The 15,518-nt window shown below is 44.4% G+C and overlaps 1 protein-coding gene across 1 annotated transcript in view; it reads left to right on the top strand.

The window, feature by feature from the left end:
* pde4ba (phosphodiesterase 4B, cAMP-specific a) overlaps nucleotides 1-15,518 on the top strand; it is a 99,879-nt gene that overhangs the window by 12,417 nt on the left and 71,944 nt on the right. Inside the window, exon 3 of the mRNA XM_023794451.2 lies at nucleotides 7,759-7,846. Coding sequence (XP_023650219.1) covers nucleotides 7,805-7,846 — 42 coding nt within the window. The 5' untranslated portion in view covers nucleotides 7,759-7,804. The remainder of the gene's footprint in view (nucleotides 1-7,758; nucleotides 7,847-15,518) is intronic.

Genomic DNA, 15,518 nt, shown 5'->3' with positions numbered 1-15,518 from the left:
ACCACCACCTCACTGGTACTATAGATACAGTGCATTTGGGGGGGGAAAATTACCGGCATGCAATATAGAGCATAACCTCACGCTTACGTAATATCCATGTCGACCATTGAGTTTCCACTTGCTGTTCCTTCAGCAGACTGTAAAGCGCTTCTAGCCTACAGTAACATAACAGAATGCCATTCCCATGTTCTGTCTCTGAATTCAGAGTTTTCCTTTCCATTGTCGTCATAATGTTTTTGTGCTCTAAATAGCACTAAATATCTGCTGGAGGGACCACAGCAATTTACAATATTATGGAAAATAACATCTTACAATTATTGTGCATCCTGTCCACAGTGTGCGGAAATGCATCTTTGAGCCTCTTACCTTCTCCTCTTTTGATTGACTATTGGCTAAGTTTATTTCTGCTGGACATTTTCCCCAAGCTTTTATCTGATGGTTTCTTTTTACAATTAGATTTTTTTTCGATCTTTAATTAAATTAGTGTTTCTATTCACACATAGTCTGTAGCCTTCAACTGCAATGGGTAGCAGAGCGTCGGCCTGTAACTCTGCGCTGGATGTAATTTGTGCTGAGCTGATGTTTCTAGAGTGGAGCCGGTGCGTAGTTAATGTCATTGTGGAGGTGGATGCTCTTAGCCAGGTGTGGCTGATGGCTTCCGTGGTCGGAGAGTCTGGGCAGAAACGGGCAGCGTGGGCACCTAAGTTCGGGTCCTTCAGGTCAGGAGCAGCTTTAGCAATCCTTTTCCAGCCGTAGAATCATAATACTAGCTGGTTGTTCGCTGTGTCCTAGTTGATTTTGACTGTTTTTATGGAGCTGAGGTTGAAATCAACGTGCAAATTCACGTTACTTTTTTTGGTAATCTGTTATTTAAAGAAACTTCATAGTTACCTTTGGTTTTATTTTGTTTAAATCTTTTATTTTTTTCTTTTCCCAAAAAAAATTGAGGGAATAATTAAGTTGAAATGGGGGGGAAAATGTATTTAAATATTTGTAATTTTTTTCTAAATTGTAATGTAAGATATTTAAAATTTTACTGTTCATGGCTAAGGATTCAGTCCTACGGTAACCGGTATACCCCATAGCAGAATGGCTAAGGATTCAGTCCTACGGTAAACGGTATACCCCATAGCAGAATGGCTAAGGATTCAGTCCTACGGTAAACGGTATACCCCATAGCAGAATGGCTAAGGATTCAGGACCTACGGTAACCGGTATACCCCATAGCAGAATGGCTAAGGATTCAGTCCTACGGTAACCGGTATACCCCATAGCAGAATGGCTAAGGATTCAGGTCCTACGGTAACCGGTATACCCCATAGCAGAATGGCTAAGGATTCAGTCCTACGGTAACCGGTATACCCCATAGCAGAATGGCTAAGGATTCAGGTCCTACGGTAACCGGTATACCCCATAGCAGAATGGCTAAGGATTCAGGACCTACGGTAACCGGTATACCCCATAGCAGAATGGCTAAGGATTCAGGACCTACGGTAACCGGTATACCCCATAGCAGAATGGCTAAGGATTCAGTCCTACGGTAACCGGTATACCCCATAGCAGAATGGCTAAGGATTCAGTCCTACGGTAACCGGTATACCCCATAGCAGAATGGCTAAGGATTCAGGTCCTACGGTAACCGGTATACCCCATAGCAGAATGGCTAAGGATTCAGGACCTACGGTAACCGGTATACCCCATAGCAGAATGGCTAAGGATTCAGGACCTACGGTAACCGGTATACCCCATAGCAGAATGGCTAAGGATTCAGTCCTACGGTAACCGGTATACCCCATAGCAGAATGGCTAAGGATTCAGGACCTACGGTAACCGGTATACCCCATAGCAGAATGGCTAAGGATTCAGGACCTACGGTAACCGGTATACCCCATAGCAGAATGGCTAAGGATTCAGTCCTACGGTAACCGGTATACCCCATAGCAGAATGGCTAAGGATTCAGTCCTACGGTAAACGGTATACCCCATAGCAGAATGGCTAAGGATTCAGTCCTACGGTAAACGGTATACCCCATAGCAGAATGGCTAAGGATTCAGTCCTACGGTAACCGGTATACCCCATAGCAGAATGGCTAAGGATTCAGTCCTACGGTAAACGGTATACCCCATAGCAGAATGGCTAAGGATTCAGTCCTGCGGTAACCGGTATACCCCATAGCAGAATGGCTAAGGATTCAGTCCTACGGTAACCGGTATACCCCATAGCAGAATGGCTAAGCTGAAAATGACGGCAGTCCCTAACACAAGATCGGTCTGTTGAAGGGTATGGGAGAGATACAAGATGTATAGAAGTTATACTAATACTAGCTCTTATCAGGGTTGCAGGAGTCCACAAGTGTGTGTTTGTTTATAGAAAATATGTCTCAGCCCAGTGGAAGAATGGAGGCACAGAAAAGCAGAACAGCCCCTCATTTTTAGAGGGATCACAGAAGATGTTCCTTCTCAGAAGAAGCTGGTAGTTCAGTAACAGCTTTACCAGCCGGGTTACTCAGAACACCTTGTTCGTCTTACCAAAGAGGCAGTCTGGAGCTCTGTGTCACACTGTGTGATCCGTGATGTGCCACAATGCCGGTTCTCACACTGAAGCACTTTCCCACAGACTTACCATAGGTACTTTCTGGTTTCATGCTTGGACCTTTCAGAAATGGGAAGTGGGTTTAAATGAGTTATCTCACCACTATGTTTTGGAAATATTGAATTTTTGATATATTACTTGCATATTAGCACTTAATGCTAGGACAGTGCTTGATATTTACTTGATACCGACAAAAATGCGTCCATCTCTCCAGACATGTAATGTTGCAAGTTGGAGTTAAGGAACTGAATGTTCCAAGCTGACAAGAAGACCTTGCGGATATTTTATAACTATAAGAAAGGGAGATTATTGCCCTTTTACAGTCTGTTAAAGGGATTATTGAGTTTTTTTCATCATGTGAAACGTTTTGCTAGATCCAAGGCCATCTAGAGCAACTAGTAATACTGAAATGTGTGGATTCCATAGCCTAGCCTTATTTTGTTCTTGTTGAAGCTCGAATGACTAAGCATAGTGAATGACTTACGTACCCCCCTCCCCCCATCCGCGCCCCCGCGACACTATGCTGGATACGCGGTGGGAAGATGGATGGATGGAACAATGGGTACATGGGCAAAGCTGCATTTTCATGTTCTTCCTGCTACAGCAGTTATTTCCAGCCCCCCGCCCCACAAATAATTTGCATTTTTGTTGTTTCTCCTCCTACACACCTGATTTTTAAACACACTTGTTAGCTAATTATCAAAGCCTTTGACTACCTGGCGCAGACATGCAGGTAGTGCTATAAAATGAAGATAAGAACTGACTGGGGGGGGGGGGCAGGGAGTGGGTTTAGAACCACTATGCTACTGGATGCTAAAGTTTAATCCTGTAACATGGTACAGTTAGAACTCGATATCTGCAGCGGATGACTTCTTTATAGCTACTTTTATTTGATATGTGATCCACTGTATGAAATGTATACGACTGCTGCATGACGCGTACCGTACAACCTTGCAGAGAGGAGTTCTTTCGCAATGTGACAGTGACGGAAAAGGACCTCATACGTCTGCCAGGTGCCTTAATCGAGGGGAAGCGATTTCGACACGCAGCCTCAAGGCTGGATGTCTGGCTCAGCGTCCGACGGCACGTTGGTTTCGTGATCTAATGGCCAAGCTGAGAGTTATGGCAGTTGGAATGATACTCAGCCTCCTTATTCCAGCCAGTGTAAAAGGGAAAAAAATCGATGCTTCATTTCTTTATTTTCTTGCAAGCATCAAACATTTATATTGCCTAGACCAGTGTTTTCCAGCCCAGTCCTCGGGGACCTACAATCGGTCCATGTTTTTGCTCCCTCCCAACTCTCTACCAGACAGACAGTCCACGTTTTTCTGGTAGGGAGCTGGGAGGGAGCAAAAACGTGGATTGTCTGTGGGCCTCCAAAACCGGATTGAGAAACACTGACCTAGACTCTCCAGGATGTATAAGGCTGGTGCCTCTTTGGGCAGATCGATGATGCCTGGACCTATCGATGCGTTGCATATGTACATTTCTTTCTGGAAAACGCTCACGTGTCCTTGAGGCTCACAGTCGGGTGATGAATACAATTGATGTTTACGAGTCTGTTTAGAGGCGAAATAATTATCCTTTTGAAGAGGGGGGTCTTCTCATGTATTTTTTATTAGTACGAGCTTGTTTTTGCTTGCAATGCAAATGTCGCATTTTCCTGATACGTTAAGAAACAGATGGTATTGCGGCACATCGGCAGAGTGATCCTGAGCACCTGTCCTTCGACACGCTTCGTGTTCTCCATCTGAAATGGGGAGCGCATGTGTATAATCAATAACTCTTTAATAAGCAGTGATTTAGAGCTAGCATTGAGGAACAGGCTAATGGCTAACAGAGAAGCTGCTCTTCATGGAGACACTAAATGAGAGGCATTCAGGAGGTCATTCCTTTCCAGACCGGCATGCATATCTGCACGTACATGGGCAGAGGTGGATAGTTCAGGTCCAGAAAGTAAAAATCCAGACCAAGATTTTGTTTCAACCAACCAGTTGAGCATATAGAGTCACAATTACAGAGTATTCGGTTGGTTCATGGGCGTCGCTGCCATTAAATCTGAGGGGGACGTGTCCCCCTTACATTTCATTCAAAATGCTTCTGACGCCTCTGGGTTGGTTGAAACAAAATCTTGGTCTGGATTGTTACTTTCTGGACCTGAACTATCCACCTCTGTATGTGAGGGGTGGTGTGTCGCCCCGCAGGTTAGGATGCCATGCTCATGAGCGAAAGGTCATCAGTTCAAATCCCGGGGTTGGCAGAGTAACCCCCAGTCGCTCCAGGGACTGACTCGACCTTGGTTTCTCAATTGTACATTGATTTGGATAAAAGTGTCTAATAAACACATTTTGGAAACTATACTTTTCCCCCAGAACTACTGGTACCCTGGTCCAAACAATCAGTGACCTCTTTGATCCTGTTATTCACAGTTTGAGTCTGTTTAAAGAGTGCCTTATCCTTAAAATATGACATTTTACAGGACAAACCTTCCATCTGAGGACATTAGAGCGGTAAATTATTCTGCCTTGCAGGCAAAATCTCGAATATTGCTGGAGGATTAGTAACTGTAAAGTGACACATTTTTATTTGTCTTCACCTGAGATGAAGAGCTGTCTTGTTTTTCTCCTTTGTTCGTTCACGGCAGACAAATGAAGACAGACATTTATCAAGATTACTCTCTCCAGTATTCTTATGTTTGTTATGTAACTCAGATTTTGGGTAATCCCATTTGGGCATGATGGCAGCGGTGATGATGATGATGCTGATTGATTTGCTTAGTACATATATATTAGATTTATTAAGGCTCTGTTATTCACAGATCTTCTTATACTGTGCTTTGAAATAAGTGCCATTATCTCTTTGGTCAGTCCAATCATTCTGTACAATTTAAAGGTGTAATTCAAGAAATCACTGAAAGACACTAATGTTAGCCAGCGTTAATGGTACGCCAAAGCCAAGCGTTACCGTGATGCATGTCGTGATGCATCTTCCATATGCCTGCAATTTCATCCTTTGGAAGATGGAGAAAGGCAGCGTGATTAAGTGATTTGTTGTGGTAATTGGCCCATTTGGAGACAGAAAATGTTTGAAAGGAACCCAAGAAATGTACCCGAAGTGCTTCTGAGTTCTATTGTCTAGTCGGTTGTTTGTGGTTTTTTTAGGTAGTTTAATTTTAGTTTAGGTAGCAGCTGTTTTCCGATGCTTGCAGTAGCTTCACAGGAGGTTTATGAATCAGCCCACCCAACCAGTGAGGTGAGGTGTATAGCACACCTTGATTTGGAATCGATTGGTTTAAATTACGGTTTTGAGTTTGGCTAGTCAATAACCACCAGATCATTTTTGAGAGAAAAAAATCCTCAAAGACAAGTAAAGACATACACTTCAAATTCTTTGCGCGGCCAAACCGAAATTTGCTGGGAAAGAAATTAAATTTGCAGTTTATTCGTGGTGTGATATCTCCAGGCATCTGACCAGTATCTCACAAGTATAACTTCACCTCTGTAATTAAAAGCAGTTTTCAAACCATTTTCCTTCAGCACTTGATGGAATTGGATGGACTGAGATGATGTCAGGATTCGCTGGATACGCTTCCCTCCAGGCTAAACGTCACAGCAAACACATCTATGAACTGAATATTTATCAGGCTGTTATTTACCACAGGCCGTATAGTAAACCCATGTATGGTCGTTTGTCAAGTGCAGTTGTCTTGATTATTAGCTGTCTGTGAAGTGTTGTCACAGCTAGAGGTTGGAACATATTGCCTTGTGGCTGTGATGTTTAATGTGTTTTATATCTTGGTTTATATGTATGCTGGAGGTGGTGGCAGTGTTGTGGTCATCAAGGAGGTCTCTGAAAGGTTGTAGCTTTGGGTCGTTGCTTTTGGAGATGCCTGAAGCACTTAAAGCTTGGCTGGGAAGTTCTTCGGTGGCTCACTGGGTACTTCTGTGGTCTGCCGCCCCCAGGATTGGGGTTTTAAGGTTTGTTCCGTTTCTCTGTGGGAAGTTGCTTATTTTCTCTATGTTTGTGCGGATTCCCCCTTGATACTCTCCTACAGTTCAGAGAGACGTAGTTTCGCTAATTTACTCTCTGCGTTTCCATTATTGCGTTCCGTGATTGACTGATGCCCCAGTGCCTTCTGGGATAGCTTCCAGGCTACCCGTGCCCCTGCGTTGGGTAGGTGGTTGCTTTGATCCTACTTTTATAGATTAATGGATAGTACAAAGGGGGAAAGCATTAGATAAAAATAAAGTAACTGAAATAAGTTTTTCAGTTTTTCTTCTTTTTCAAAGAAGACTTTCAGTTTTCTTTTATTTTGCACTTTTTCTTCATGTATTGGGCAATTAAACGCTCTCGAGTGTGAAGAATCGCAGACAGACACCATGTGAGGAACTTGACAATTGGTTGAGAGAAGGACCATGGAACTATGTGGAAATTATTGCTGTATTATTGCTGTAAGACACATACTGGGACTAACCTGGTTTCTGTCACGGTAATGTGAGATGAGAGACCAGCTCCAGATTTGGGCTTGGAGTGGTGCATGAGGCCGCTGCTTTCACAGGTCATACCATCACTGTTTACTTCTGGCTGGGGCTGCAATGGACCTCTAATCCCCATCATATCATGTTTTTGAACAGAGATGTCTGACGTGACGTAGGAAGATTACTGTGACGATTATCAAGCGGGGAGGCAGTAAAAAAAAAAAGGAAAAATAAGATATTTTCAGAAGCGTTAGCTGTCTGTGATGATGACAGATGCAGTGATTTTAAAAAGGACCATTTCCAGTATTCCAGTGATGACAGACGCAGTGATTTTAAAAAGGACCATTTCCAGTATTTCCAGTGACACCAAAGGGGACATAAGTGTGACACTGAGCAGAAGCACAGGTGCTGTTTTCTGCAGCGAATGCGTCTGAACACCAACCCAGCGCTCAGGGTTTTGGTGTTAGGACCCTGGGATAGAGGTAGCACACGTGGCAGCGTTCAGAATAGGTTTCCAAACAAGTCATTCCTCTCGCGGGTCATTTTGGAGGTCTAACAGGTGCTGGGCTCGCATACCTTTCCTCACAACCAATTCCAGCGCGGCCATGCCCCACAAAATTATATCTGACTTCCCCGACTTTGTATATGTTTATGTTCTCATGGCATCTGTACCTCCCTCCCCCACAGCGGTGCCGGCCGAGCCAGCAAGGAGCCAGGGGTGGCCGAACGGAAGATGCAGAAGAGCAGGAGCGTGCTGATGGTGACTCCCAGCTCCGTGAGTGCCGACTCCTTCCAGACGAGCCGCGTTCCATACGGCACCGAGTCGCTCAGTATAGTGAGGCTCCAAGCCGATCGCCTCTGACAGTGGGAGCTGAAGAAATTTACAGTTACCCCATTTAACAGACAAAAGCTAAGTACGTCTTTGAGAAAGCGATGGACTAAACTGTGTCTAACTGGCACAGTGAGGTCACTGATGATTTGGACCGGGGTACCTGAGGGCCAGAGCAGAGGATGTGCAGTTCCTTCTGACAATGGCTCAGTTTTATAACTTAAAAATTTTCTTAACTAGAAATTTTTTGTGCAAATCAACATGCGGTTCAGAAAGTCCCTGAAGCAATTAGGATTTAAGGACCTTGCTAAAGGGGCCCAATCACACTGCTTACTGGTGGGGTTTGAACTAGTGACCTTCCTGTCACCACTATTGCATCCTAACTCACTGAGCTACACGCAATGGACCTGAGGTGGCCTTGCTGGTCACCTCTTTATCAAGGCTTGGGGCTTCTTCTCCACTCTCCCAGCTGCTTCCATCTCTCAGCTGGTCTCTGCTCTCCTGAGCACTGAGGCTCCCTCCCATCCCATCCCCCTCCTTACTTTATCTCTCATGCATCTTCATGGATCTTCTGTCCTCCTGCTCTCAGACCATTAGTGCCTCAGAAGGTCGTGACCACCTTCTCTTTTCTCCTGGTGCTTCCTGGCCACCGTATCTCACCCCAGGTCATGCAGGACCTCGCACATGTTCGATCCAGCTCCTCCGCGGTCTCCTTCAGCGTAGAGTTCGGATGCTTCTTCAAACCCAGCTCTGGAATTAGCTCAGCTGAAGTGCAGAGGCTTTGATGTTCTGAGAGTGGCGTAACCGCTTGTTGGCCAATTTTCATCTCTCCCAGAGTTGTGTTTGCATGGCATTAGATGTTAATTAGATATTAATTAACTGCATTTAAATAAGGGAAAGTCTTTACAAAGACTGTGGTGATGTGAGTTTGTTTACAGTGAATATGAAACGTCTAGACACCTTTATTGAAATTGTAGGTTTTTGTGACGTAAAACCAGAAATTTGTTAATTGTTCTGCTGATGATCGTTTTTCTTTTTTCTTAAATTTTGGTGGCACAGTGACCGACAGGGAGTGTCTGTTTTTCCATCAGGGTGTGCAGGCCTTTCACATCCGCTGCAAGTATTCAGTTGCAGCCACATGATTCCCTGTTTTTGGGTGTACAGGCAGTGGGCAGTGGGCAGTGGGCAGTGGGCAGCTTTTTGCAGGATTACAGGGGCTGTTTATGTGATGGGGGGGGGGATATTGAGAGTAAGTGGGTGCAGTGGCACGAGACGGCCAGCGGGAGGGAGCCCTGATTAAATGCAGCCCCATTCAGGCATCACGATGGGGGGTGGGGGGTTTGTTACAGATTCAGCTCAGGTGGGGAGGGGGGCACGTGGACCCACAAAGCACATTTCACACGTATCCCTCCCATCGTCCATTACACCCACCTAATCATTCCCCCCCTCCCTCTACTCTCTGTTTTTATCCTCATTTTTAATCGCTGTTTTAATCCCCTTTATTGTTTCCAATGTATTTACACGGGGGGAGGGGGGAGTGTATTCTTTGACATTAAATTTTAGATAATTACAGAAATTGGGGGGGGGGATTCTAATGCAGGCAATCAGAGGAACTGAAGTCTGTTGCTCTGTGTTTGCGATCTTCAGACCACTTGAGCCATTCTACTTCAGAAGTGCGCGCGGCCATAGATGGTCGCCATAGCAACCCCATCCCTCAAACGTGCCGGTGCCACACCGCTGCTGCAAAACCCAAACCCTGTGGTTTCTCGGAAAGGTTGTACACCGCCCTCGAGGAATACCCCCCCCCCCCCACCATTATTGCGTTCCCAGTGTGTTTTTTCCCTCCCGCGTACGTACTGCCAGTGCGCTGGCTCTGAGTGCCGGGAAGGCGTGCTGGGATCCAGCCAGGTGCTACGCGGGTGGGGGTGGGGGGTTGTACCTTCAGGAAGCACCGTGATGTTAGGAAGCTGCTTTTTCCGAGAGATCCCCAGTGGCTTCAACCCCAGCCTCAGTTTCAGCGCTGTCGCTATGGGTGGTTATTTGGGGGGTATTCATGCATTACGGTGGTAAGTGATGGTAGTAAATTTTGATTTAGTCTCTGGTGCTTTAGATTCATTGCAGGGCTAGAGGGACCACTACTGCCGTGGTCACAGAGCTGGTCCATCTCCTTCTTTTAAGTCCTCTGTTTCTAACATTCTAACATTCTAATGTTCAATCTTGAATTTTTGCACTCGTCAAACAAATAAACAAAGAAACAAAGTCAAAGAAATATGGCCTAAAACTGACACACTGGTAATGTATTAACTATCACAGGCTGTGCGTCCAAAAAGAACCCTACATCTTAGTAAGGTCTGCATTTATTAAACTACTATTTTGGTTTTTTTTTCAGACAAGCAGAGCTTCACAATGGAATGCTATTGGGTAACAGTCACACAAATAATATTATACATCTTACCAAAAAACAACAGCTTCAGCCCCTTCCCGCTGAAAACCAAATATCAGCATCTGTGCTCTCTCCTCCTCTTCAGCCTGACTGCGGGCGGACAGGTAATCAATACGTTATAAGTATGAAATCCCAGCCCGCCTCGAGCCAGGCTGCGTTTGATTGGCTAATCTGGGAGAATCTGGAGCTTGACGTAGCCCGGGGTGAAAGTGGCATGAGAGAATCCTCCTAGGACCATGGACCAAAAATGATTAGGCTTGAAAGGACCATTCAGCATGATAAATCACAAGGGTGAGATGTGCGGACAGAGCTGGGCAATGGATATACACAGACACCAGCCTCTCGTGTTCTACTGTAGTACTACGGCATTCTGCCTGAAAAATTTAGGATTTTCAGGGCTTCTGGTGTACATCCACCAATCAATTAATCAATCACTCGATCAATCAATCATTCGACGGTTTGTCACATACACAGTTATACTCAGTACAATGTGTAATGAAATGCTTGGTTGCTTAATTTCAACACTGTGAAACAGGGGTCATATGTGTAGGAATTATTAGCTCAGGTAAATTTTAATATCTCCACCAATATGTTTGAATTAATTAAAGTTTAATTAATTATTATTTAATGCTGATTATTAACCAATTGTTATGCCGAATGGTCGGCTCCTCCAAACTCGATTGCAGTATCCCCGTGAGTCTGTTAATGTGAGACTTAAATGGGATTCACTAATTACCAGTATCACTTAGTAACCTGGGTTAGACGGCTCGTCCAGCGAGCTGCATCACCAGGTAATGTAAACGATTGGTAGCGAAGCTCCCCTCACGGCCGATGAGAGAGAGTCTCACGATGTTTCAGGCGAGTTTGAGGTTTCAGAGCGTGTAGCAAGATCGCACAGAGGCAGGAACTTAGTGTGAGTACTCAATGACGGAGGCTGAAGTTGTGTAAAAGACATGCATTTATTCCTAGCTAACACTACAACTAACATAAGACAGACATTACACCTAACACAAACAACAAACACGAAATAACGGAATAAAAACAAACAATGTAATTATGAAAATGCAATGACCGGATTTAAATGAGTAACCTTAAAAGGGAAATACTGTTCTGCTAAGCAAGCACAGTTTGTGGAAACACGACCCTAAAGTCTTATAGCAGGTTAACAGAACAGCTTAAGTTGTTAGAATAAGAGGAAGTTTGTTTACTTGGTTGAAGAGTGGGGGGGGGGGGTTCTTGGCAGTTGATGGCAGAGCTGCTGAGCTGATGCCACTCAGGAAGGCGCAGCGTTTGGAGCAGTGGAGTGGAGCACCTTTGGATTCTCTCTCCTGGTGAAGCTTTGTCTTGGGTGCTGTTCTCTGTTCAGCTGGGCCTTCACCGGAGGGCTTCTTGTGGGCTTCTCTCCTCCCGGGCTGATGTTCTCCTTCGGGCTGATGGTTATTCTCTGTGCACCTTTGTTCTGAGGTGCTAGATTTTTATGGTCTAAAGTTCATGAATAGGGATGACCAGGAATTCGATTCCTGGCCCAATGGCTGGCCATCCATTTGGCGGGCTTTCAGGAAGAGGGTCTGTATCAGACCTTTTGGGATTTATGACCCGACTGATTCTCCCTTTACTGATGATTTTCATTAAGCTGTTATAACTTTTGATACATCCACTTTCATGGTACTTCCTGGCCAGATTTGGAACCAGGGGTGATTATCAATCAGTTTGACACCAAACATGCCATACCAGCTTCACAGGTTCACACCTCATACCATCTGTATTAATTGATTAAACTATTAATTATTTTATGTATTGTGACTGATTCACCTCAGTATATGACACAGGTGCTTTGGGTTGCACCTCAACAGATGTTACACTTTGTGCGGATATTACATCAAATATTCATATTACAAACAGCACATCTTATCCATAGATAGGCGTGGCCGTTAGTTTGTGGTAATATCAATATAAGTTGCACATCTGGACACAACATATCTTGGTTGGTGTGGCTTATTCTAATTGATCTTCTCCAAAATCGATAATGTACACCTTAATTCCGTTCCTTTTAATATAGCATGGTAGAACAAAGAAAGCTTGCTAAGGTACCAAGATCAGATAAGGACCACCAAGGAATGTGGAGGAAGAAAAGGGGGGGGGGGGTTGTTAAACATAGAAAGAAGACTCTCTAAAAGTTAGGACACACTGGTTACACTAATTTCCAGATTCTTCTGGTATAACCATGAGAACATATATACAATGGTAGCTATACCTATTTATTTATTCAACTTTATATAAGTGTTCAAGTGCAAAGGGGTAAAATAGGTGATACTCCGTGAACATGGTTATAAGGGTGGCACACAAAACACTAAGATTATCTAAGGACACATCCAAACATAGCCCATCTGTATAATTAAACTAGTAGTCATGAGTAAATCAATATACAGGGTATACAAAAGCCAAACTTAAAAGAAACTTTCTTTAGGGTGTTGGTCTGTTGGGTGAGTGGTATGCAAGGCAGGATGTCTGGGGAGGGGATTGTGTGCCAAGTCGAGGGACCCCTATCCTTGAGGTCCACTCTGCTGTCTGTAGGTCCCTAAATCTTTGGGCAATAAAAGTCGGAGTGCTGGCCTCCCTTGTTATCTGTGTGTGTGTGTGTGTGTGTGTGTTTATGTGTGTAACCCCCCTTTGGTGCCTCTAGTACCAGGCTCGGCCTTGTCTGGAATTTAGGCCCTGTGATATGTGCATGTGTGATCCTACATATGTATGAAGAGACAATCCATTAAACAATAATCATAAATGTCCATAAATAGTGTGGAGGTAGTACAAAGTGACGCAGTGCAAAGTGTCAAATGAGTAAATAAGCCAGTATTTACATGTCAGCTGTACAGTGAGAGTGTGTAAGGGGATCGACTCGTATATGTTGACAGTGTGTGGCACAGCCGGTTAGGACACTGGCTGTGATTAGAAGGTCGTGGGGTTAAATCCCAGGGTCGGCAGAGTGATGTGACTATTGGGCCCTTCAGCAAGACCCTCAACCCCTAACTGCTCAAGGAACTAACTGACTCTGCTTCCTCAAAAACATGCGTGCTGCTTAAAATCTGAGGTGGAAAGTTCAGGTCCAGAAAGTACAAATCCAGACCCAGATTTTCGTTCACCCAACCAGTTGAATACGCTGGGAATGTGACTCAATTGGCTGGGTGAAACACTGTTAAACACCATCCTCATGAAGGATTGTAACGACCTCTGATGTTTTCGCTTCTCCTTCTCGCCCCTTCATCCATACCCTACCTTAGACTGGGTCATAGCAAGCAGAACAAATACATGCTTACTTCTATACTTCGTTACGTTGGACCTGTTGCCTTCACCGCAGTCGTCCTGATGTTGACACACCCAGCTGGTTCATTAAGATGTAGCTCTTAATCACCACCCATGCCGAGTCCCTGCTACATGCAGCCTGTGTCGGGGGCCTGCTGGCTAAGCCTAATAGCGTTTAGGACCCCGTCCAAAGGAATTATGGGACAGCTGCTTGCTGTCAGCCTTCCGTAACCAGCGCCTGTTTTCCTATGAGACTCTACTCTTTTCCTCAAATGAAAAAGTACCAAGGTCCTTTTTTTGGGGTTTATATATGTAAAATAACATTTTGGTCACAAGATCCATTTCAAAAAGCTTGGGTACTGGAGTGCACAGTCACACGTAGATGCCGTTTACCCAGGTGGTTAATTAGCGCACATTTTTAACACCATGTGAAAAAAGCAAATCATGCAGGGAAAAAAAGTGACAATGAGGAGATTTTAATTCCCCTCTGGAGAGTTACTCATGTTCTCCTCTACAGGCCTTCCTGGATGCTCTTGGTGTCGACGTTCATTGAACATTACACACTCCATTGTTCAGATGGTCCCATCTGGCATTTGCGGCCCTTTTGTCAAACAGCTGTGGTGAAAATTCTAGATTTGGGCGTTAACACCTACTTGAAACAGGCCCTTGGGACATGGGGACACATGTCACATGAGAACACGTGACAGTTTGTCGCTTTGGGACAGTGTTGACTCATCTGTGGTGTCAACTCACTATTATACTGCTGTTATTGCCCATAATGCAATTCTTTACTTATGCAAGAGCATGCTGACAAGAGGTGTTGATTCCAAAATAATCAGGTAAAAGATGTAGAAGGTTTATTCAACATTTTAAGAAATCCTGAACTTTGTGGCATGTAATGTGATTCTGTTAAATGAGAGCAGTGTTGTGTGAATCCTTAGAATTAGCTCCTGTGTCTTTGATATCTGTTTTTTCCCTCTCTTTTTTTACTGCCATTATAATCTGTTTTATCTGAGAGTTCTTTTGAGTGTTGGGCGTCGCTCCTCCAGAAGATATCGATTCCCATCTGTAGCCTCCCTAAATAAGTCAGCAGTTACTTTCTTTTATCTGCCGTGCATCCAGAAGTCTAATGCTTTCATTATATGGCATGGGGAACTGAGATAGAAGCCAAGAATTCTAATTTATTATGTCGACCAAAATCTCAAGATGGGGTTTTATGGACGTTATCGGAGTTGTCAAGTGATTTTGAGAAAAGGGTTTTCATTTAAAACAGGTAGATTTTGCCCCGGTGGTTTTTACACGAGGCCCTTCCTGTCGTCCGCAGTGCAGATGATACCTGAGACTGGAGAGAGGTTTTAGGGATCTGTGTCGATATTACCGAACGCACAGAAGAGTATCTGTGCATGGGGAAAAAGAGACATTGTTTCCTTGTCAAAAAGTATCATCATGAACCGCTTCTCGTTTTTCACTATTATGTTCAATACAGGCATTTGTATACGGCTGAGCACAAGCTTGAATTCGCCAGTTACACAATATAGGGATCAGAGAACAGAATCATCACTTTATAAACATCAGATTGTGAGTCTTCCAGTAAGTTCCTTTGGATCCACATCAGGTTTCCTGTCTGCTGTGTCCTCCAGGCTTTATCCAGTGTCTCCGCTTTCTCCAGCTGACTGGTTGAGTTGAGTCTCTTTGGACCAGTGTTTCTCAACCCAGTCCTCAGCGAACCCCAGCCAGTCCACGTTTTTGCTCCCTCCCAGCTCCCAGCCAATCAGGAACACCGAATAGCTGGTACAGGTGCTGGGAGTTTTTTTCAGAGGGCCTCGTCTGCTGTAGCCACTTGCGGTGCCGGTTTAACTTATCATCCGTCACGTC

The sequence above is a fragment of the Paramormyrops kingsleyae genome, chromosome 15 (genome assembly GCF_048594095.1).
Source record: "Paramormyrops kingsleyae isolate MSU_618 chromosome 15, PKINGS_0.4, whole genome shotgun sequence".
In the NCBI taxonomy this organism is placed as follows: domain Eukaryota; kingdom Metazoa; phylum Chordata; class Actinopteri; order Osteoglossiformes; family Mormyridae; genus Paramormyrops; species Paramormyrops kingsleyae.
The sequence above is the reverse complement of the archived record's forward strand: the minus strand, read 5'-3'. Positions and strand labels throughout refer to the sequence as shown.